We start from the raw sequence: 21,528 nt of genomic DNA on the forward strand, positions 1-21,528 counted from the left end.
TCTGAGGACATATCCACATATTTTGTTTGTTAAATATGTCCATAAAAGTATTCAATCTAAAAGTCAGCTTCAAGACTGCTTCAAAAACTTGGAAATGAAATAGGTGTCCTGATCAATAATATAATAAGCATGGTGTTATTCAGATCCTGGCTAAACCTGCAAATTCTGGCTAAACCCACCTTTGGTGTGGATGCAGAGTAAGCTGGCAGTTCAGACTGAGGACACCCTAAGAAAGAGGAGTTTCATTTGAGATGGCCTTGTTCATCACAACTTTGATGACCTCATAATTTGCAGTGGCAGCCGATTCCTTTGTCAGCCTGAGAGATCTTAATGAAACCTTAACTGACCTCCTTGAGAACCACCAGGATGCATTTTTCAAGCCAAACTCCCCTCTTACCTGTCACAGAAGTCAAAGTCTTTGGCTACCTGCAGTTCAGCCTTTTTGCTTTTGTTTTTAGTTCTATGTATGAATGTGAAAATGGAGTGCCTCAAAAAAATGGGAGTTGAAATGAAGAACTTCTCCATCTCCACACACCTGCCTTACTCTTCAACTACACATTTATCCATGGGCACTTTGTCATGTTGCAGCCACACCAGAAATAGAAGCTGTCCTGTTCCTTCTTGGCATTGCACATAAGATTCAATGAGACAAAGGATGAATTTTGCTTTTTCTCTACTGTATATATTATTCATAGTCAATAATCATATTGAGTTGGACTCTTTTCCTTCCAGGTGGCAGAAACAATATATAATTTTTTTTCCCTGAAAATATGGCTGTTATACAGCTGTTGTCTTTTTCACCAAAGCATTTGGCATCTGCTTCCCATCTGACTTCACATCAAAAACAGGTGGAAAACTTTGAAAAATATAGATCTTGATATTTTGTACATAAGTATGTACTCTGGAATCTTTCCTCTACAATACTCTACTGGTAAATCTTGTGCTCGACCAAGTTTGGGACCAGTTATGAAGCATGTATGTTGGGAATCCACAAGACCCACCCTCTACCATGGGCTTGGTGATTGTCTGGGAGGTCTCAGCATGCAATTGAACTCACAGCATTACAGCAAAAGGATACAAAGCTCAGGGAAAAAGCACATGGGGTGAAGTTCAGAGAAAACCAACCACCGACTTCCAAGAGTCTTTTTTTCCTATGTAGTCACCCAGGAAGCACTTACTTCAGACAACTTGTGTAGAATGTTGTCTCTCAGGAAGCTCATGATAGACTCAGAGTCCACGGTTTTTTGGGGAGGCTAGTCACATAGGCACTCTCAGCTCAGGACAAACCAAACTCCAGACTCCCACAAGAGATGCAGGTGTTCAACACAAACCTTACGATTTAGGTAATAACAGGAACTCCCCTCCCATCCAAATTCCCAGATGCCAACCACCTTTTTAATGATAGCAATCTCAGTACATTAGCTCTTTTCCACACAGTGTAGGTAAAAAATTTTTGTATTGGTAGGAGGAGAAATTTCTAAATGAAGTGGAGATTCGGTGATAAAGTGTGAAATTCTACTCCTTGAGGGTTTTAATAAAATTCATAGCCTAACTTGAATGGGAAACAAGCCATGACTCTAGGATTGTCACCTGACTCAAGACCGGTTAACCCTCTACTCTGGACTGTGCTTAAGAAAAAAGGAGATGGGGCCTCCCTGGTGGTGCAAGGGGTTAAGCACCACATTGTGAAGCAATCCGCAGCCTCTGCAGCACGAGATCAATTCCCAGCCAGCCAGGGAGCAACCCACATGGTGCAGCAGACCTCTCCTGACTCACCTGCTGCTCCCCTCAGCAGTGCATTTCAGTCAATCTGCCTGTTCTGTTCCCTACTCTGTCTCTGGTGAATCCTCTCACCCCCCACATCTCTGAACTGTACCCCAGCTCTTGTATGCATAAATGGATAAAACTTTAGGAAAAAGGAAAAGAAAAAGAAAAAAGGGGGTAACTGGCATATAGATGCAGGTGTCCTGACAGGTCACAGAGACATTGGGTCAGCATACAGCTACTCACTCATTTTTGATACTGTGCTAGCCCTTTCTAGTTCTCCAACAAAATTGTTTCTTCTCTAATTTGGGAAAGGCAAATCATATGCAATTGAGTGGACAATCAAAGCCAGTTTCACACTCAAGTTACTGAAAGCTATAAATTACATGACTCCTGTTCAAATCCCCAAAGAGAAACCATAATTTTCTGCCGCTAGAAGCATCTCCTGGCATCTACACCCTCCCAAGATTACCTGGCAGAATAGGGCCTTCTCCTTTCATGTGGGTGGCAAAATCAAAGGGGAGAGAAGATTGTTTATTCTCATGGGAAATTTCCAGATGGAGAATAGAAATTCATCTGAGCATTTCATTATTCAGCTTGCACATTTTCTTCCTTCTAACAATTACTTTCTTTTAAGTTTGTTCATATCTATTTACTTATTCAGTTCACTTATTCAGATGAATAGTGGAACAGCAAGTCCCCAACAATGCCAGTCATTATTATTCAGCCTTGTTTTTTAAGGTGCACAATGGCCTTCTTATCAAACCTGTTTTCTATAATATTATCACTTCTGCCATTTTGTATTAATTCTTTTCCCTTTTCTCTACATCTTTCTTAAAGGTGTCATGATCAAAATTGCCCTCAATGTTTTTCAACTCCAACATACTAGTCCCATATATACCTAAATTGTCTACAAAAAGTAAAAAAACAAAACAAAACAAAACAAAACAAAAAACCAACCCACTATAACACTCACACATCCAAGAAGCATGCAGAGAAGAATCGGTCAGTTGGTCTCAAGAACAGAAGCTGCAGCCACCACCTCAAACTCACCATGATCAGGAAGCAATCTTGTTTCTCTGCCTGCCACTCTCCTCCATTAAAGAACTCTCTTCTGGGTGCTGGCCACTCCAGAGGAGTCAGAATGCATCTTTTTCTGGTTGACTCGAGATTGTTCCCTTGCTAACATCTGCACCCCAGAGCCTAAATTGGTTATTAATATGCTTCAGAATGCCAAGATCACTTTTTTGTAGAACTCTTTAGCCCAGCACAGTTTGGGGCAGCCAAATGGCAGGCCAGCTCAGGTCTGGTTTGGAGGTCCAGTTGCCTCTGGGCAGCTGCTGCAGGCAGAGCCAATACGAAGGTGAAGCCACCAAATGGGTCATTAGTAACTGCATACAGTTCCTTCTGCATACAATTGAGTACATCCTGTCTGTCATTCCCCAAGCCTCTGGCATGAATCCCTTTATCCTTTCAATACCTTACAAATATTTAGCTAAGATGCTTAGAGCTAGGCTAGAAGAAGACAGCAATCCATGAATAGAAACAGACAAATCACCTCCCCTCAAGAACAGAAAGGATTAAAATGGCAAGGGGAGATTGGATTTTGGTGAACAGTTCAGAAAGATGAGATCTCAATGCTGAATAAATAAAGGACGGGAAGGTTGGCTGCAGAAAGCAGAATAAATGTGTAGCCTTGAGAGTTGTAAAAAACCACACATATGACTGAGTCATACAACCATTCTACTTCTTTTAATATCCCATTCCCATTCGAAACATTTTTTTAAGCTCAGGTGATCAAAACCCACGTGAGAAGAATGGCAATGGTAAAAAGAATGAGGCTCCAAGGCACGGGGGTTACAGAAGAGAGAGGATCTATAGTCATGCTTTATTTCTAAAAAGAAGGGTGACAGTGTACATTTATTAGAAAAGAGAGCTAAAGAAATAAAGTTGGCAAAATTCTTCAAAATGGGACTGAACTTTGATCATGGCACACTTGCAAATTGCCACTTTTGTGGTGTTGGCTGGCATCTTGGAAGAGATGCACACTTGTGCTTCTGATGTCAGGGTGAGAGTGGCTGAACCTGGAAAAGACCACTCACCTGTAGCCTGAACGTAGGTTCTGTAACAAGGTCCACTGTTACTAAGCAAGTTCAGGACTCAGGGCCATCATTCCCCTGCACATGTAGAATAAGCCACTCAGAGTAGTCCAGCAGAATGATCAGACTCTGAGTAAGCCAAGCTTACATATGCTAAATCACTTGTTTCTGGGAAATTCAGCTCACTGCTTAATAAGCATCAGTCCTGGTCACTGGAGCACAGGGATAAGGGCTCCTCTGGGAAGGATGCAGTTCAGAAAGAGTAGAGAGGATTCAATTCTGCAAGTCTTGTTGACAACAGTTCTTATTAAGACTATTACAATAAGTAAAAAGAAAAATTCTTCTATTTCCATCCCTGATATGGGGAAAGGGCTCTAGCCTTATTTAGAACTGGTATGTACATAATAACTAGATGATAAGAATGTCAAATGACAGACTCAAGACCCAGCATTCTTGTTTGGAGAATCCATTATGTCTTAGAAACAAGGGATTTATGTTTGAGATTATTGATCCATTCAATTTTTCTTCACTTACATTTGATTTTTCCATGAGATGAGTTATTGGAATTTGGGGACAATTCTGTATTATTAAATATTGTATTAAAAACTTATTTTAGTATTGAGTTAGTGCCGTGACTTCTGCTAAATTGTCTTAGGCCCACATTTCATTTAGAAAATGTTACTCCTTAAATAGGCAGCAATATATTTGATAAACACTGAAGAGAGTTACTGTGCTAAATAGCAGGCATTTAGATTGCTAATTGCACGTATGGTTAATTTAGAAACAACCCTTGACACTTGTGAGTTACTCAATATGTGTAATAATCTTCTCATTTTTTATAGGTAGCAAATCAGACTAAGTAGCCACCTAGCAGATAGTCAGCTGTAAGTAGATTTATAATCTTGGCTTCCATGGAGATGTCCTTCACAAAGATAAAAATGGAGTGGGCTGATTTTTCTATTGTAAGAGTCTGTAAACTGCTACTTCTGCATAGGACTTCACAGCTTGAATAATGGCTAGGGATCCTTTTTTTTTTTTTTGCAGAAAAATGCTCAAATATTATTTAATTGCTTGGATTAGGATGTATACTTAGCTTACAATGCCATTTACATTATCACCACCTTCTGTTGAAGGCCCATGGTATGAAAACAATTCAATATAATTTCAAAAATACATGTAGTATGCCCAGTAAAATACATTGGTTAGCATAAACATCAAAGGAAATAGGAGTTTGGAATATCGATCAACATTACTGGGGTTTTGAATTGTGAAATAATCAACAATCCTACCCATCTTATCTCGGAAGACGAACTTGAACTTGTCACTGGTTTTCATTGTCAAGCCGCTGTAGTCGACATTGTCACCAGAAATTTCAATGCTGGCAAGACTGATCTTCCGTTTAAAGCTGGAGATGGAGCTGTTGATGATGTTAGTAATATTGACTTCTTCTACTTCCTTTGCTGTCCCCTAGTTCATAGACAACACAGTTAACTTGAAAGCCTTGAATCAGCAAAATAAATTAGGTGGATAGGTCTGAGTGTGAAATAATTAGGTTTAATAGTGAGTACCTCAGAAATTAATCCACCCAACAATCCTGTGTGGCTGGTAAGTAGGACTTGGCAGTTCTGTTACTCTTCTTATAGGCGACTATTCCTAGGTCAACAACTTGAATAATAAGAAGAATAACCACAGCCCATTCCAGACATGCAGAGCTGTGTGCTAACTGTTCAATACTCAGGCTTTGATGTCAGCTGACTTGGGTTCATATCCCATTTTGCCTATCATTATTATGAAACATTAGCCACCTTAATCCAGACTCAATTTTTTGTCTGCAAAATGGGACATTATTATTGCCTACCTCATGAAACTGATGAGAAAAGTAAATTATATAAATTATATAAAGCATTTAATGATGCTGTGATGAATGCCATTCTGTTCCATGAAGAAGGAAGTGACTGATTTTGAGAAATAATAGAAATCAGCAGTGTCTTTATGTCTTTGTGTGTCTTTGCCACACAAACACAGTGATGTTCCCTACATTCCCAGAGCCATTTTCCAACATGGCTGGGGCAAAACAGCATGTAGGAAGTGTAGTGAAGTCAGAGAGAGTAGGGTCTGGATACTTGACCAGGTCATTTACTAGGTGTGTGGTCTTAGATGAGTTACCTCATCTCTCAAGTGGCAGAATCCTCAACAGTAAAGTTGTGATAACAATGCTAGGTATTTGAGGGGGGTTTGGGGGTAGACTAGATAAGATATTTAGGACACAACAAGTACTCTACAGGAGAACTATTGCATGCATATATAGCAAAATAAAGATTTTTCTGATATCTTCAGGATCTCGGTTATTTTCCAGTCCCCTTTTTGCCAGTCTACCAAATCCAGATTTTGTTATTGTTAGCTGTTGCCCCTTTAAGGAAACCTACAGGAAGTAAAATAAATGAAATCCATATTCTTCTTTGCTGATGCATATGATCATTTGCCTTTGGCTTTTGGACTGTGGGAAGCATTGCTCATGATCATCTAGCACAAGGGAAAGCAATTGGATCTTTGAGCTATTCTGATTCTCATTTCCTCACTGTGAGACCCCACATGGGGCTAGCACTTTAATAAAGGAGGGCACCTCTTCTGTGTTGGATCCCTATCAGTTTCTGCTTGTTGTCATTATTATGCCAATATCTGTCCCATTGGGTTTCCAAAGAATCCAGGGTTCCACGGACTGGTGGAGAATAATACTCAAGAGCATAGTCTACCCCAACTGGAATTACAGAGAAGGGTCAGACTTTGGAGTCAAGCAGATTTGGGTTTATATCCCAGCTCTATCCATTACTACCTATGTCCCCTGGGATAAGTCTTTTAGCTTTCCTTTACCTCAGATTCCACAACCATAAAGAGGGAGATAGCCTTACTGAGTTGTTATGGACATTTTAAACGATATACTACTTGCAAAGGGCTTGTTACTGTGTCTGGCACACATAAACATCAATAGATAATAACCATTACTATTATTCTGAGAGCGCTAAAATAATGACAGTCTTTCCCAGTTAGCAGAAAAATATTCTAAGTGATAAATTTGCACCATTTAATTTTTCATACCTTTCTGGTAAATCATTACTTGTATCATTTAAGAAAACAAGAATGCAACAAAAGTATTAAATAGTGAATGCATATTGATCTGGAACTTGTAAGCCTCTGATCAAGCTTGTTTTGATATTGGGTTTTTCATGGATGCTTGTTTATCTGGTTGTGATTTTATGTTGCAGGCAGGTGATAGTTATTTTCTTCTAGAAATCAGTGTATTTGGCAAAAAGAGCAGTCTTTTTCAGATGACATCATGACTTCCAGATCCCCCTACCTGAACAAGGATGAGAATCACTGGAAAAAGTTGAATCACTGGGGCTTAGGAACCAGTTCCAGTTCATCTCTACAAGCCAGCACTGGGCATAAGTGATGAATCATATACAGGGCTCTCAAAATCCTTACCCTATCTTTGGCTGCCATCTGCTGTAAGGAGCTGTAGTGGGCAACTGCATATTCCAGTAGGGCCCCAAACACGAAGCTAAAGCAGATCCCCAGGTACACGTCGATGGCCTTTATGAAGCAGTTGGTATTGGGCAAAGAAGAGCGAGATCCGATCATCAGTGTGGTCATTGACAAGACGGTGGTTACTCCTGGGAAAACAGGCAGGTGATAAACCCACAGCAGCAGCCAGCAAGCCTTCCTCCAATACATGGAAGACTATTTCTACTCAGGATTTGGCAACATGGGACAGGACTCAGAAATGGAACATTACACATTTTGAAAATCCTATGTCCTGGTGGAACAGAGTTTATTAATCCATATTGTATAGACACAGGTGATGTGGTTTCTAAATGTTACACTCTCTGTCTTCCCATTGAAGCAAGATGTTTAATGGAAAAAAATATTTGGCATAGACCACCTAATAGTAATTCTCACTTACCTGTCACTATAAAAGTTTAAAAATGTACTGCTCCCAGACTCTCTCTGTTTATATTTCTCTCTCTCCTCCCTCCCTCTCTCCCTCTCTCCTCCCATCTTCTCTCTGTCTTTCTCTCTCAGAATCTCTCAAGAAAACATCTCTTAGAACAGCTCTGTGACTATCAATGAAACAAAGAAAGGTGGGGAAAAGGACCCAATTACCCAGTTCTTAGTAGGAATCTGCTGGAGCTTCTTACCAATGCAGGTTCTTGCTGGAACTGAATCAAGGGAGATCCAAAATGAAACCCAAGATAATACCACCAGGAATGTGGAAGGAACATAGGTTTCCAAAATGAAATATAAGACGTTCCTTCGAAGCTCAAATTGCAAGACCAGTCGAGTGTAATTTCCTATTAGGGTAAACATGAGATAGAAAATCATGCGTGCTCACAGCAGAGTGGTTTCCCTGTGGAACATTTAAAGTAGCTATATCCACATCATATTATCTGTTATTCAGCAAAACCTGGTTAATCATGAACTGTTATAGTTCCAATGGAAGGAATTGCTGTTGTATAGAGTAGAATTTATCTAGGTACTAATTCCTCCCACCCACGTTCCCCTCCTTGTGCCTTTATCATAGTATCTCTGGAGCACTGTAATTGTTGGTTTCCTTGACATTTACCTGACCAGGCTGGGAGCCCCTTGGGGACCATTTCAGTACTGGGTATGGAGCAGGTAAAAGTGCTAAGACCAAACCCTACAGCCCCACCACACCACAGAGGGGTCTATGGGTCCCAAAGCAGTAAAGGTGAGAAGAGATGCCATATCTGATTCAGAATGCAACTCAGCTATTTTGCATTTGTACTGTTTGTCCCCGGGTTACCTGTTTCCTGCTGTGACCTTGTGACCAAGGTGAAATACTGTTGGATGGTGTACTGAGCCAGTCGCAAGTTTTCCAGCCCACGCACAGAGTCATTCCCTCTCAGCCAGCTGAACTCTACATCGTTTCCATCATAGCCCCCTGGCAAATAAATCAGGGCCTGGTCAGCACAAGAAGGTGGCAGATGGAACTAGTCTGGATAATGCTATGCTATGGAGACAGCATGAGTTCTATCTTGATGGTGATAAGTCTAAGGATAATTTCATGCAAAACTTGTCATGCGTTTTCAAGTGTAATTGCAGTGACTGCTCAGCATGAAGTGACCTTCTCGGGCTATTTGCCATCAATTGACAACTAGTTCCAAGCTAAGCATTGCATAGACTGGTAGAGAATGCGCACCTAGAAGTGGCCTCCCTCATTATTTAAGTGATGGTTACTGACACATATTTGCAGGTGCACAAAGGACTATGTTAGACAACATCTTTTAGGGCAGTCTAACAGCTTTGACAGTGCTCTCAAGGACTTTACAGTTCATCTGATCATATTTCCATGTTGGCATAAGTGCAAAAATGAAGAATCTGCAGCCAGTCGCTTTATTGATGTTTGTAAAGATTGGCATCTCAGTCTAGTTTTACTAATATAGTTGATAATAGTAATAATAGCTACCTTTTATAAAAGTCATGTTAAGTCCATTACACATTATGTCTCTAATGTTATCATAAACTAGCAAGGTAGATATGTCTATATTTCTTCTATTTTTCTTCATTTTCTGAAATTGGGATGGCTTTTTAGAATACACACACATACACACACATAGATATATAACATATAGCTTATATTTTCCTTAAACCATTATTACTCAACAAATGCTTAGAATTGAGGAACTGTCATATTTTGCCATTTTATATGTGAAAATTCTCAAGTTCAGAGAGGTTGTATATCTCAGGTAAACAGGGCAAGTAAGAAACAAAGCCAGGACTGTACTGCAGGAAAGTTTAATTCCTAAAATCCATGGAGATGATAATGATGATGATGATACCTATCATTTAATAAGCAATTACATTTCCAAGCGTTACAACATCATCATCTCATTTACTCCTCAAAATAGCTCCTGGGGAAGATAGATGAATGACTAGTAAGCACATAGAGAGATGCTCAGCCTCATTAGTCATTGGGAAAATGCAAATCAAAACTACAGTGCGATAGCACTTCATACCCATAAGAAAGACTATAATAAATATAATAATACAAATAGAATGCAGATCACGAGAACATTGTTAGTGGGAACGTAAAATGGTACAACCATCTGGAAAATAGTAGGGAGTTTCCTAAAAACTTTGACATAAATTTGCCATTTGGCCCAGCATTCCACTCCTAGGCATCTACCAAAGAGAAATCAAGTCATGTCTACACAAAGACTTGTACACAAATGTTCATAACAGCAATAGTCATAAGATGTGAATAATGAGCAAGCCAAAGAGACTTTGTAGAACCTGTATTCTTTGGTATGGAATAAAAAAAAATAAAGTGATAAAAAGAAATGTACTGGTCTATACCCTAATATGTATGAATATAAAGTTATTACACTAAGTGAAAGAAGCCAGATAAAAGGCCACCTATTTCATTGACTCCTTTTGTATGAACCATCTGGTAAAGGCAAATTCTTAGAGACAGAAAGTAGGTGAGTTAGGTTGTCTGGTGGGGGGAGGGTGATAGGGCAGCAGGGAGTAAATGTAAATGGGCACAGGGATTTCTGGGAGTAGTGCCCTCACCAGGGATAGTGGTCGGTGGCTGCACCATTTAGCAGATTTACTAAAAATCTTTGAATTGTCCATTTAAAATAGGTAAAGTTAGTGGGGAGAGATCAAAAACTATCCAAAAATTCATAACAATGTAAGAAAATAAATTTTTAAAAAGTGCTGTAAAAAAAATGGTTGAATTTTATGGTGTGTAATATTATCTCATTAAAGCAGTTAAAGACAATCCTGAGAATCAGATATTATTTTTTCCACTTCACTGAGGAGCAAACTGAGCTCCAAAGAGGTTGTTACTTAGCCAAAGTCACACAGCTAGTGATGGGAAAAGTCCAGTATTCCAGCTCTTGTGAACAAATGGAACTCTATCATCTTTGTTTTTCAAGGCTACTGGGAAATGAGATGTCAGCATCAGAATTAACATTTTGTTTAAGCCTAGCTTATGGGATCTACTGTTTAGCAGCAGTTAGTTCCCCCTCCATAGGCAGGGAAAGTATTCATAAGCTTTTAGAGCATTTCTAGGTAAAAACTGTCTGTGGACTTTCCCTTGGAAGCACACCAAAATTTACTGAAGCTAGTTAAAATTGTAGAATCCCTAAGAAATAAAAAAAAAAAAACTTAAAAAAATGAATGTACAATCCCCTACTAGTTGATTTTACAACTAGTAAATGCTCACAATAGTTACATTATCGCCTCTCTGTCCCTGGGTAGATTTGGGCAATTGTGGGATGGTATCAATTCTTTCCCGGGGATGGTATTCAGACAAAAATCCTTGGTAAGGTTTCCGTACTCAAATAACTGCTAATAAACATCCAACGAAAGCTTCTTAAGCTCACCAGGGACCGAGTTTGTGTGAGCAGAGTGCTGAAGTTTCCAAGAGAATCTTGCTCCTGGGATTTCAGATGACAGCAACCACACAAGGAGGGCAATTACTTTTTCCATGTGGAGCTGAAAATGAGTTCTCTTTTTGATAACCTCAAGTTTTATTCTGCCCCCAAACAGCTGTATTGCTTCAAGAAGGTTTTGCATGCATTTAATCAATAAGGTAATTAATCTGCTTGTCTGAGTCTTTAATTAAATGTCTACCTCTGAAAAATGACTGTTGCCTTGTAATGGTTATGCTTCCTGGATATTGGCCACTGTGTCCTCATGTAAGAACTGCCCACTGGCCTCCAGGGCTTGACTATAGTTTTGACGCCTTGCACGAGCCATGCCTTGGAAACTTACTGATTCCTATCTGTGGTGTGATTTTCCCAGGAAGCCCACCATAGGTACCACCCACCCCCCCACCCGCCAAGTTTGATGGGCATTTTAGAGTAGTTTATTGAGGAGAAATGGAGACTAGTCAGTGATGCTAGGAATTTATTTGACACAGATCAACCTAGAGTAAATCCCCATTCCATTATAACCAAGTCCGCAGTTTCCAACTCAGATGTCTACTTACTGGCATTACTTTATTAATATATATTACTTTATATATACACATGTATGTGTATGTATATGTGTGTATATGTATGTGTATATGTGTGTGTATGTGTGTGTGTGTGTATACATACATCAAACATCTTTTTTAAGTTGGAAGCAGTGTTTGAAGAATGTCAGTGATTGCTTGGTACACTTGCCATATTCAACCTCTACTGGTTTCTGGACTTTAGGAGATTCTGGGTCTTATTGTTAGTCCTACTGACCCCCATTCCTTTGGCTGTCTTGTCCACTCTTGGGTGAAAATATTTGGTATCAAGGCACTCTTGGGTGAAAATATTTGGTATCAAGTGGTCCTCCCCAGAAGATGTAATGCTGGAAGGTTTGTCTTTGGGTTTTCTCTTAAGTCCCTCCAAGTATACAATAGAAGGGCTGAACCCGTTTTAATTGATATCAAGAAAAGAAAGGCCACTATATATCAGAGAGTTTTTAAGAAGACACAAACATAGGGAAAGTCATCTCAGGGACCCTAGGATGTATACTCACAGCTTTCCAGTTGCAACTTGCATGTCTGTGTGTCCATGGGGTATTTAGACAGGTCCATGTTACATGCAACGGTTGTCGTGATTCTAGGAAATGAAAAATGGGGTCCAAAGAGTGTTATGAAGATACTGTAGCAACTGTATGTTCCCTTGTAAGGGACTTTAACCTTGAGGACTTTAACCTAGAGGACTTTAACCTTGACTTTTAAGGTTTACATGTAATTTGGAGCCTGCCTTCAGTGCATTCCAAGATTTTTTTGTGCTAACCAAAACCTCCAAGACTCAGCTAAGCTGGGGTCCAGAGTGGAGGAAGTGGGAGCGCTGCAATTTAGAGGCAAGCTTGTAACAATATCACAGGAAGAGATCACTGGTTGACTTGTGTGAGACCCTTTTGCATCCAGTTGTTAAATTTAATCTTCATGACAAGCCAGTGAGGAGCTGGCATAAAGATCACTGTCATTACCTTTATTGGAAAGTTAGAGGCTTTCTGAGGCATGTGCAGCTCTAACTGGCAGGGCCAGAAACCCAGGTCTGCAGGCTTCGCATTTCCCAAGATCCCTGCTGCCCTGAGGGGAGCACCATGCAGAGGAAGTAGAGGGGGCCAGAGGATACCAGGCGCTGTGGTTCTTGGAGACCAACAGCCAGCGATGTTTAATTAAACATCACTTAAACACTCACATTGGAGATTTCATTTCACAGAACTTCATCTTCAGTGTCTCACATTTTTACTAAGCACCTTTACTTATGAAGCACTGTGCTAGGTGCTTGGGGAAAGTGGACATAATTTGGACACAGTATCCACCTCCGTGCTCAAATTCTCCCAAGGGAGACAGAAAATAACAACAGCTACTATTCACTGAGGGTTTACAGCAAGGCGGTCCCTGGACCAAGTGCTCCACGTGCATTACCCTCTTTGAATTTCTACAACAGTTTTATGAGGTCAGATATTATTATTATTATTATTATTATTATTATTATTATTATTATTATTTTGCTGCTGAGGAAACAGAGGCTCTAAGAGTCAAGTAATTTGCCTAAGATCACAGAGCAGGGACAGAGTGGGAACATGCCCACTCTAGATCCAGGCTATTAACCATCAGTCACCATTTGTGATCATTGTACAAAACAGACTGGATGAGGAGCCATAACACACACACACACACACACACACATTCTGTGAGCACACACAGGGGCAGTGGGAACGTGGGCAAGGGGCCACTCATACTGACTGGTGGTGGGATCAAGGGAGAGGTGATGTTCCTTGAAAGAGGAGTTGGAATTTCCACTGGTCTGTGCAAAATTCAGGGCTGCTGAAAAGTATCAGATGAACAATCCCGAAATTGTTTATTGGTTAGCTCAGTCTTGGTTTTTTAACATCAGCCTCTTACTTGGGATTAAAGATCAGTTCTGTGAATATTTGGTTCCTGGTCTTCCCCCCAAGGCTTCTGGCAGCCTATTGTTTACACATCCTGTTGAACCCTGTCTGTGGCTGCTGCCTACAGTACCGAGGGAGCCCCTAGCTTGCACCAGCACGCAGTGGCTGCTAACAGATTGGGTGAAAGGAACTTTTGGTCTCAAGGATTTGGGGAAAAGGCAAAGGGCAACCTGAGGCTAAAGGAAGCAGAGGCCTAGGGACATCACACTTTGATTTTGTCTGTACGAAACCAACTCACACAAGTAGAGCTGCATTTTGTAGCTACCCCAGCACCATGGAGCCCCATGAAAGTTCTTTCTGTTCATCTTTGTTTACTCTTTCTGTTGTTTCCTTCACTTCTTCCCTAGCTAGCTTCCTTTTACTCAGTTCAGAGTCCTGTGAAAGCATTCACTAATGTCCCAAACTACTAGCCTACTCCCCACTCTAGTCTTTTGCTTTCCTGCCTATTTCAGACAATGTCATATCTGCCCTGTAGCCCAGCCTTCAACATGGGGCCTGGCACAGAGCAGGCGTTCAGCAGATGCTTGTTGAGCCAAACAACTGAGCGAGAAGGCCCTGATGTTACAGGGATGAGGGTAAGGGGCAGGGGTATGAGAAGAGTGGTGGAGTGCTGGGCAGAACTGCCAAGGTGAGTCCCTGCCTTTTCTGCCGGCTGTTTCCCCTCCACCCCCAGGGCGCAGTGCCCAGTACCTGAGGGCATAGAGGACTGTGCCATTAGCAAAGAGGCGGATGAGCCTGTTCCCGACAGTGACATCATGGAGGAAGGACGTTTTAGACTCCACGATGTATGTGTCTGGGACCCAGAGGAACTCCACAAGGCGCGCATCCAGAGTGAAGCTCTTGTTGCCTTCAAACACCAGCCGCTGGTCCGTCCAGCGCTGCCTGAGGTATATGGTGGCCGTGTAGTCCTGAGGGGGAAGTGGGAGGAGCACATGGATGGGGCACAGGCTCCGAATATGGAAGGAAATGGTGAAATCTTACTACCTGCCCAGCTCCACTGAAGTCAAGAATATACACTATACTAGACATTGTTGAATAAGTCTGCCTTGGGGTGATGGCCTGTAGCAATAAGAGAACAACACACCTTATTTATTCCAGAGAATGGCTTCCCCTGCCACAAGGGAGTACGTTCAAGTATTAACCTACTTGGCAAGAAAGCTACAGTCCCCTCAGCCACAGTCCCCATCAAACTGTTGAAGGTTTTGCTGAGCTAAGTGCTGAGGTTGTCCAGGATTTACCCAGAGTGTACAGCAGGCCCTCTTGGCAAACTGCTTCTAGTGTCAAATCCTCTTTGGTGGGTTCTCTGAAGTGGAAGGGTGGATGGATATAGTTCTGTCATTGTCAGATTTCATCGTTGTGTCTCCCATCTGAGAGGGACCATGTGGTGTTCAGGCTTCCCCACACTAGGTCCCCCACCAAATGCACCCACTATGTTCCTTCATCCCCCCGACCCTCACCTGTCCATTGAATATACGTTCCTCCTTTATACTCAGGAGGCCTAAATTAAAATTAAAAGAATATTTCACCATCTTGAGTCCCAAGATAGGTCTCCAACTTCAACCATTGCAAGTGGAGGGGGCTGTAAGTCTGTTCTGTTTTTGAGTAGCTAGAGGGAATATCACCCAGTCAACACAAGGAGAGGGACTGCTTGGGGGTCACACTTACCATGTTACTCTCTGAAATACTAGAAATACTTGCAATGTCCAGATTCAGCGCTACCTGAACTGGTTCTCCTAAGAATGAAGAAAAAAAACAGAAAGTGTTACATAGGAACACAAACTGAAGGTTTCTCAATGCTACATTTGCACAAAAGAAAATACTAGAATTAAGTTATATAAATAACACTTGCCTACTGGAAAATTTTAAACAGTCTAGAAGGACAAGGTTAATTTCTATTTCTCCCTCTCAGGAGGGACCATGGTGTAGACTATGCCTCCCTTTCTTATGAAAAAAAATTGCAGAAATATCTCATTAGCTTGATATATAACAGAGATCATACTATATTCATTAGTACATAGTTTAAAGGGTGTAGCGTTTTCTCCTTCTTACCTGGAGGATTCTTCCCATGGTGCCTGCAAGGAACTAATTATTTAGAAATGTAATAGATATTTGGGAATACGTGCACAGATATCTTTATCCCTCCTCAAATAAGTGAATTTACCACCATATGGCATTCAAGATTGCTTATGACTGAACTCTTGTTCACCTTCTAATATTTTCCTCCTCTGTCTTTACTTGCCAGTAATCCTACACTATCTAGAATTCCAGAATCTTCTTTACTTGGTTTGGCATTCAGATGGCAGGCCTCAATCCTGGAGTTATCACAGATAAGCCTCCCTGGTGGCGTAAGGTGTTAAGTCTCAGCACTATGAAGCTATTGTCAGCCACTGCAGCACAAGATCGATCCCCAGCCAGAGCTGACACACATGGCACAGCAGACTTCTTCTGTCTCTCCTGCTGCTCCCCTCAGCAGTGCATTTCAGTCAGTCCACATTTTCTGCTCCCCACTCTGTCTCTGGTGAATCCTCTCACCCCTCCAACCGCACGTCTGGTCTGTACCCCAGTTCTTGTATGCATAAGTAAATAAATCTTAAAAAAAAAAAACAAAGATTGGCCAAACACCCTGTAGGCACCAATCTCTGCTCTGGAGACCAAGGCTCAGAGTCACCATTCTCTGACGCCAGGCCAGGCTCTAGGAGTCCCCTTTACTTTAGACTGGAGATGTGAGAGGAGAGTCTGGGAATCAGAAAGTTGTGAATTTTGGCCTGGGAAAAGCCACCAAATTTTTCAGTATTGCATTTGTCTAATCTTCAAGAGGGGAGAATACTAATGACATCACAGAGTCTTGGAAGGGGTTGAATGATACTAGGCATGTGACAACTTCTTTGCAGAGTGGCAAAAGAGGGAATATATAAAAGGTGCCTGTCCAGTGAACATCAGAAGGTGCTCAAAGGGGATTGTCTGTACAAAACTCCTAGCACTGTGTCTGTTATATAATCATAGGCACTCGGGTAATGGCATTTCCCTGCCCTTCCCTGACCTCTTGGTTAATTCTGACTGATTCTGGAAAAGGAGCAACTTCACTAAGTTAATAGAGACAGTGGCTTCCACTTGTGACAAATGATGGGTGCTCTTTAGGGGGCTGTGACAATGCACTAGCCAGGAAGAGGAGAGGTAGAATTCAAAGGAACCTGCAAAACATCTGATCAGTAGGAATTAGACAAAGCAACATAATTATTAACTAAAGGACATCAAGCCATGGCCTGTCAGCAGCAATTTGGAAATACAGTTTAGAGTCAATGCAATTAAAAATAATTAAATGTTAATGCATGGTGGGAAAAGGAGAGGTCTTTGAGGGTAGACCCTGAAGATGCTGAAGGACAATGGTGTTAAGTGGCAGCATGGAGCTTGGAGTCAGAGAATGGTGTTTCAATCCCATGCAGGTCACTTCATAGCTGTGTGACCTTGTACAAATCGCTAGCCTTCTCTGTGCTACAGTTTCTCACTTGTAAAAAAGCACTATTAGTGCTCATCAAGAGTTGGTTTACGAAGATGACAGGCCTGTGGAAGTGCCTGGAACACGTCGGGCAGTAAGTCAATATTAATTGCCAACCCTGGGGAACATGGAGAATGGAGAATGGAAAGTGTGCAAAGGCCCAGCCTCAGTGTGTTGTCAGGTTAATTTGTTTCCCGTTAGTCCAGTCCAGGTGTTGTCTCAGTTGGCTTTTTTATGGACCAGTACTTGCTCTTTCTTACCCTTGAGTTATAAAAGTAAGCTATGCCACCAGAGGGCAGCTTTCTCCTAGGAAAGAGGTCAAAGCCAGTTCCTGGACAGCGTTCACTAGAGCCTGCTACAAACCTTTGCTCTATGGAGCTCAGTCCCTGAAAACTTCTATTGAAGTTTTGCTTTCCAAGAACCTCAGGGTCCTAGAACCTGGGTAGAAAGATACTACAGAGAACAGAGGCTGCCCCCTCCATGGGCATCCAGGCTGCCATGTAAATGTAGGTTCCTTTAGGAGGCAGAATGCCAAAAGGCATATGACAAGGGGCTTCCCCTCTTAATGACTGAGGGGCCCGTTACATCCCAGGTGGTTCTAGACCTCACATCCCTTTGTGTCAACCCTGGGCTCCCTATTATCAGGATAGACAACTTGCCTGAGGACTCTGTAAAGCAGATGGCATGTTCCCATTTTACAGCTTGGTAAACTGAGGCTTGGAAAGCTAAGGTGCTTGCCATGCAGGAGAGCCAGGAGCCAAACTTATGTTTGATCAACTCTAGGGCTTTTTCAAGTCCTTTCTGCATTATGGAATGATACCTTAGATTCTCTTGATTGTATCTTGATTCAATCTCACATTTTACAAATAGACTAAGACCCTTTGAAGACAGTCTTACCAGGCAATGGCTATGAGTTGGAGTTATGTTCTAAACAAAGTGTGAAGAAAGGGATGGGACTGGAGGAATCAGGGAAGCCTTCTCAGAGGAGAAAGGCTCTGATCTGAGAAATGAAGGAAAATTGGCATCTTGCCACAGAATCAAGTTAAGAGAGGCAATTCTTGGCAGATAAACAGCCTCTGCAAAGGCATGGAGGCCAGTGAGGCCAAGGAGGTCAATTTGCAGCTCACGGGGTTGTGTAGGAGGTGTTGGGATTGAGCTGGTATGAGCCTGGTGTAACATACAAAGGTCTCTGGGCTCTATGCTGAAGATGCTGGGATGCTGGCAGATTTCTTAGCAAAGGACAGGTGGGTCATCCAGGTGGCAGCATGGGGAGGTTGGACTTGAAGGGAGCAAGTGGGATAACCAGATGGAGTAGCCCTGGTGAAACACGGTGATTCCCTCGAATAATAAGTGGAATCAGAGGAAGGCTGGGAAGTTGGAAGTTGTTAGAATACCACTGACCCTAGAACAACACAGGGATTGGGGGTGCTGACCCTGGTACAGGTGGAACTACAGTCACCCCTTGGTATCTGCGGGGGATTTGTAGTTACCCCCACCCCCAGTATAAAAATCTGCAGATAGTGAAGTCACTTATAGTCCCTCCTCTGTAACTGCAGACTCCATGTGTGGATTCAACTAATGCCAACTGTCATCCACCATCAGTTGAATTCATGAATGTGAAACCCTCATACAGGAAAAAAAAAACAAAAAAACCCACTTATAAGTGGATACAAGCAGTTCAAACTTGTTCAAGGGTCAACTACATTTCTTTATCCTGCAGAGAGAAAGACAAAGTGCTTTTTCCAAGGTGGCATGAAAAATCATGGCAGCTATACCCACTCATTGTTGCCACTCCTTAATAGGCTGTGGATCAGAAAACAGAGTTGATTGAAACCTTCTCTCTGCTCCTGTCCTTTTGATTTGATGTTCTGGGCCAATAGAAAAAGAAAAAAAAGACCTACCGCCAAAATTTGGTCTGAGAAATTTGTTATATCCTGCTGTGAGATTCTCAAAACCAGGCAGGGAAAGCTTGTCACTTCTGCTGACCTCGATGCTGAGCTGATTCCCAAGGATGCACATCCTGGAACAAGAAACAGGTTTTGGTGCTCACGCTTGTTTGTGAGTGTGTAAACACCTAGATACAGACACTGGAGCAGGTGTGTGTGTGTGTTGAGCCTATGTGCCCAGTGGAGACTTTCCCAATGAGACATCTGCCTTTCAGCTGCTAGGTCACTCTGGCCCTATCCCACTCCATTCATTTCCTCACCCATTTACACACATCGGAATGTCATGGTTATTTGGAAAACCTGCAAGTACCTTGCCAAAAATCACAAAGGGTTCTTTCATCTCTGACCATTTCGGAAATGAGTTCTCAAGAGAGAATAGATGATAGGATGTGGCTTCATCGCGGTGCACCAGGGAGGTGAGGGCACTAGGTCTTGTCTTGCAGCCATTGAGTAGGAAGAGCCCCTCCCCCACATGCACTCACACAGAGCCCTTCAGACCAAGGCCACTGTGGGTAGCAGAGCTCACCTTTGAGTGCAGAGACTCAGACACATGAAGGTCAAGTGGAGATTGTGTCTCATGTTGAGGAGCTGTTCACCCAGAGAGAGGCCAAAGTAGGGGTCACCTGGGGAGACAGATGGAGCAGATAAGAGGCAGTAAACTCAAAACTCACCTCTTCTCAGCCTGCAAGGGGAGCAGCTTCTCCACACCTTTCCATGACAATTCCTGCTCCTTGCATGTCATCTAGGACTGACTACATTTTGGAGGACCACATTTTAAACTCAACTCAAATAAAGACCAAGACTTGTTTAGAGAGAGGTTTACTCACGCCAAAAATGCAACCAGTTCTGTATCTGAGGAACCCCACAGCTGCCCTTGCCCTGTCCTTGTCCCAGCTTTGCCAGAAAACACCACCACCCTCAACTATACACTCTGTTTCATTTACCCAGGAGTCACAACCTGTTGGCAGGTCACATAGACAGGATATGAACACTTCTGGAGAAACTGCCTTGTGCCCAGGAATATATCCAGCACTCCCCCAGAGGCCTCGTTCCATCTTCACAGTGGCTTTTTGAGGTGGGCAGGTTTATCCCTATACTGCAACATGGAAGCAGAAGCTGGTGGAAAGGTAACAGGGCTAGTGGCTGTTAGAGGAAACTTTGGCTCCAGGACTGGCTGCCTCGCTGCTAGGGCTCTCTCCCCTTGCCAGCTGAGGATGACACTTTCTGCATTCCCAACCTGGGGGACTTGCTCCCTGGGTGCTCAACTGCTGTAGAAGAACCTCACACACATGTGAGGACACCAAGGCAGCATGACTCAGGAGTCTGGCCTCCTCGGGTTTGGGGGTTGCTCTCTGAGAGCAGCGGCAAGTCTGTGACCCAGCACATTGGTGACAGCAGGGAGGGGTTCCTCAGGTAGGACTCAGGCCCCATTCCCAGGCAGGCCCAGGGTGGCGGGCTCTCTGCTTGTTGGTAACCTCTGTGAACCAGGCCACTTTCTGGAGTCCAGTCATTCTGGGGCTTAGGCTACGAATCAGCCATTAATGAGCTAACAGTATTTTACTTACAGAACAAACATGCTCATTATAGAAATGGGAACAAAACAAATATGCAAAGTTCAAAGTGTTAAGTCCTAATGATGTGTCAAGGTAGGTTCATCGATTAAACCAATATTTTCCTCTGGTGGAGGATGTTGATACTAGGAAAGTGAGTGAAGTGGGGCGGGGTGGGGGGGGGGGTTGGCTGAACTTTGCTGTTAACCTAACATTTCTCTAAAAAATAAAGTCTATTAAAATAAAAGAGTGGAAGTACCTCCCCCATTTCTTCTCTCGTCTCCCACCTCAGAGAAAAGCACTGTTAACAGTTGTCTTCTCATGCATACACATCTATATTTGTACACTTATGTATATTTGCATGAAGAAAAAATGAAAAAGCAAAGTGGAGCGATGTAGTATGTATACTTTTGCCATCTGCTTTTTTGCACTTGACAATAAGAAGAACAGACATTTATTGGATTTTTAAGTCATGCTAGCATGGTGGAAGAAACACTCAAATCCTCACAACTCTTAGAAGTTACCACTATTGGGGTCTCCCTGGTGGTGCAAGTGGTTAAGATGCAACCTACGAGGCCATCCGCAGCCGCTGCGGCACAAGTTCTATCCCTGGCCGGGGAACAACCCACATGGCACAGCAGACCTCTCCTGTCTCGCCCGCTGCTCCCCTCAGCAGTGTATTTCACTCATTTTGCCTGTTT

At 42.4% G+C, this 21,528-nt stretch overlaps 1 protein-coding gene across 1 annotated transcript; it reads right to left on the bottom strand.

Moving 5' to 3' along the window:
• Positions 1 to 5,027: 5,027 nt before the first annotated feature.
• Positions 5,028 to 19,856, bottom strand: GABRP (gamma-aminobutyric acid type A receptor subunit pi; the record flags this gene model as incomplete). Its single annotated transcript, XM_084241897.1, has 9 exons — positions 5,028 to 5,330; positions 7,347 to 7,534; positions 8,060 to 8,212; positions 8,686 to 8,823; positions 12,405 to 12,487; positions 14,526 to 14,743; positions 15,501 to 15,568; positions 19,233 to 19,351; positions 19,804 to 19,856. The coding sequence occupies 9 exons, from the start codon at positions 19,854 to 19,856 to the stop codon at positions 5,028 to 5,030; spliced, it is 1,323 nt and encodes a 440-aa protein (XP_084098023.1).
• Between the last annotated feature and the right edge of the window lie 1,672 nt (positions 19,857 to 21,528).

This window comes from Talpa europaea (assembly GCF_964194135.1).
Source record: "Talpa europaea genome assembly, chromosome: 9".
Classification (NCBI taxonomy): domain Eukaryota; kingdom Metazoa; phylum Chordata; class Mammalia; order Eulipotyphla; family Talpidae; genus Talpa; species Talpa europaea.